At 51.3% G+C, this 3,157-nt stretch overlaps 1 protein-coding gene across 1 annotated transcript in view; it reads left to right on the top strand.

Moving 5' to 3' along the window:
• Nucleotides 1-2,010, top strand: part of RASGRP4 (RAS guanyl releasing protein 4) — a 12,404-nt gene extending 10,394 nt beyond the window's left edge. Inside the window, exons 14-18 of the mRNA XM_007471072.1 lie at nt 19-163; nt 968-1,004; nt 1,107-1,241; nt 1,364-1,476; nt 1,954-2,010. Coding sequence (XP_007471134.1) covers nt 19-163; nt 968-1,004; nt 1,107-1,241; nt 1,364-1,476; nt 1,954-2,010 — 487 coding nt within the window. The remainder of the gene's footprint in view (nt 1-18; nt 164-967; nt 1,005-1,106; nt 1,242-1,363; nt 1,477-1,953) is intronic.
• Nucleotides 2,011-3,157: the final 1,147 nt, after the last annotated feature.

The raw sequence follows: 3,157 nt of genomic DNA, 5'->3' as shown, positions 1-3,157 counted from the left end.
GCGCAGTCTCTCCCCCAGGAGTGGCTCCTTCAGCCGAGAGGAGCTGACAGGGTACCTGCTCCAGGCCAGTGCCATCTGCTCCAAGCTGGGCCTGGCCTTCCTGCACACCTTCCAGGAGGTCACCTTCCGCAAGCCCACCTTCTGTGGCATCTGCAGCGGCTTCGTGAGCACTCCGCCCGCTGTCACCCTGAGGGACCCCTGGAGCGCCCTAACTCCTCACAGCCTGGGCTGGAAAAGCCAGCCCTGCCCTGGAGCGCTCACGATCACCAAGCCCCGGATAATCCCCAAATTCCAGAAAAGTCTCTAGCCTCAAATAATCCCTATATTTCACAGCAACCCTAAACAATGGATATTCCCTACATCTTGGATAATTCTGAAGTCTAGATACTGCTCGATTCCCAATCTCCATCCTGGATAATTGCCAAACCCTGGAGAATCTACAAACACGAGTAGATTATCTCCAAGCGGAATCAGTCTCCAAGTCTCTAGACCCCAGATAATTCAAACCCTGGATAATTTCCAAATTCAGGGTATCCTCAAACTCTGTATAATGGACAAATCTCTCAATCTCAAACCAAGACCAATTCACAAACCTTGGATTACTTTCCAAATTTACTTTTTCATTCATTTTTTCATTTGTAAATATATACTGGGCACCTGCTGTGTGCCAGGCACAGTTATAGGCTCTGGGTGGGTGGGAGCACAGGAGGAAACAGAACAGACACAATCCCTGCCCATAGAATGTATGCTTTATTAATTGCAAATTTTGTCCAATTCTCATATCACAGATGACTTTCCAAACCTGAGATAACCTCCTAATTCCTTTAGTCTCCCAGATCCCACATAAGCCTCTAGCCTTGAAAACTTCCAAAACCTGAATTGTTTCCTCCAGACAGACCCCAGCCCCACCCCAATCACAGCCTTCCTTCCCCTAGCCTAGGTAACCTATTCTGCTTTCTCTTCCCAGCTTTGGGGTGTCACCAAGCAAGGCTACCGCTGTCGGGGTGAGCGGGGCATGGGTAAGGGGAGGGAATCCAGGACCCGCGGGCTGGATGAATAGAGGACACAGACTGAGCCTCTGGCACTAACCTCTGAATTTCCCCTAGACTGTGGGCTGTGTTGCCACAAACACTGCAGAGACCAAGTGAAGGTGGAGTGTAAGAAAAGGCCAGGGGCCAAGGGCGACGTGAGCCCACCAGAAGCCCCTGTCCCACCCACACCAGTTCCCCATGCCGGCCGTGGTAAGACCCAGGGTGTAGCAGTCCTGAGAAGGGGGCCTGGTGGATGGATGGGGATTAACTCCAAGGTCATAAGGTCTTTCCTACCGCACCCACATCCCTCCCATCCACAGCCCCACGAACAGGCTCCGAGGACAATCTCTCCTACACGCTATCCCTGGAACCTGAGACTGGGTGGCACGTTTGCCATGCTTGGACCCAGACAGAGCCCTCACATCCCTCCTGGGAACCAGAGACGGTGAGGAAGAGCTGCCCCTACCCACAGCTGGATACAGGGAGACCAGCCTATTTGCCTGGGGGAGCCCAGACAGATTTGGGGAAGCATAGGAAAGTTAAAATATGCAAAAGTCCTCAATTGCTTGGGTAGGAGGGCATAGATAGTGGTTAATTTTTAATGTTGATAGAAAAATAGGAATTACAGTATGTTGTGGGGAGGGGAAGGGGTAGCCACTAGTAGAAAAGAAAAGGGAGTTTAGGAAGAAAAAAAGAAAGACAACTATAAGATGGCTAGAATAAGGCCAAATATATCAGACACTAATGGTGGAATAAATGCCACGATTCAAAAGTGGGGACTCTCAGATTGAGCTAAAAGAAAATCCAGAGGGGACATTTATCCATCCACTTTAACAAGTCTGGGTGAGGCTCTCCCCCTGCAGTGAACCATCTCCTGGACATTGTACACTTCCCACATCACCCAGTGTCTTCCTCCTTCCAGGTCCCTCTGCCAGCAACGGCCCCATCACCCACCCAGTCCTCCAAGCTGAGCTCCTAGACGTTGCCTTGGTCTGCTCTCTCCCGACTCCCTCCACCAGAGTCAGTCTCGAGTCCTATTATTCAGCCTCCAGGCCTCCAGCAGAAGTCCTATTATTCAGCCTCCAGGCCTCCAGCAGAACCCCCCAAAGGCATCGCCTCCTTCCCATCCACACTGCCTTTGTTGAAGCATCCGTTATCTCTTACTCCGAAAGAAAGTTACTTTCTTCTTTTGCATCAGAGTGGCTATTAATCGTACTCCCTTTTCTTGCATTTAATATCTGTGCAGCTCTGTGTTGGATACATTTAGACCTAGGCATCATCTCGCCACCTCCTTAAATCTCCATTTTACAGATGAGGAAACAGGTTCAGTGAAGTTAAACTGCTCACCCAAGGTGGCAGAACTCCTAAGTGCTGGAGACAGGACTCACACCCAGGTTTGCCTGCCTCTAAAATGGAAGCTACTGACCAATATGTTACACTGATGTCAGCATGGGTCAGGAAGGGGACGGTAGTACAGGGTAGGTAAAGTTCCAAACTCTGGAGTTCCAGAGATGGGAGAGAAGGCCAGAGAAAGGGTGGAACAGGGAGGTAGCCTGTGAACACCTGAGTCCAATCACATCCCTCCTCTGCTCAGAGCCCTCCCATGGCTTCATCTCACTCAGGGGAAAAGCCAGAGTTCTCACTGTGGCCCACCCCACATGGTCTGCCCCCATCACCTCTCCGACCTCCCCTCCCACCACTCACCCCCTCACTCATCCTGCTTCAGCTACACTGGCCTCCGATGGTCCCTGATCATGCCCCAAAATACTCCTACCTCAGGGCCTTTGCACTGGACACTCCATCAGGAAGGGAAGGCTCTTCCCCAGAGGTCCACATGGCTCCCTCTTTGGCACTTAGCTCAAGTACCCACCTTCTCAGTGAGGCCTCCCCTGATCATGCATAAAGTTGCAATCCCGCCATGGTCCCAATCCTGCCTTCCTGCTTTATTTCTCTCCAAAGCCCTTTCCCCATCTGACAAACTAAACTTTCTTGTCTGCCCTTCCTCACCAGAAAGGTCAGCTCTGGGAGACCAGGGGTTATTATTATCTGTAATCCCAATGCCTAGCACAGGGCTGGCACATGGTGGGTACCTGACAGATGTTTGCCCAATGCCTGCATGTCTCCTC

Source organism: Lipotes vexillifer, unplaced genomic scaffold, assembly GCF_000442215.2.
Source record: "Lipotes vexillifer unplaced genomic scaffold, Lipotes_vexillifer_v1.1 scaffold182, whole genome shotgun sequence".
In the NCBI taxonomy this organism is placed as follows: Eukaryota; Metazoa; Chordata; class Mammalia; order Artiodactyla; family Lipotidae; genus Lipotes; species Lipotes vexillifer.
This window is presented reverse-complemented; position numbering and strand designations above follow the sequence as displayed.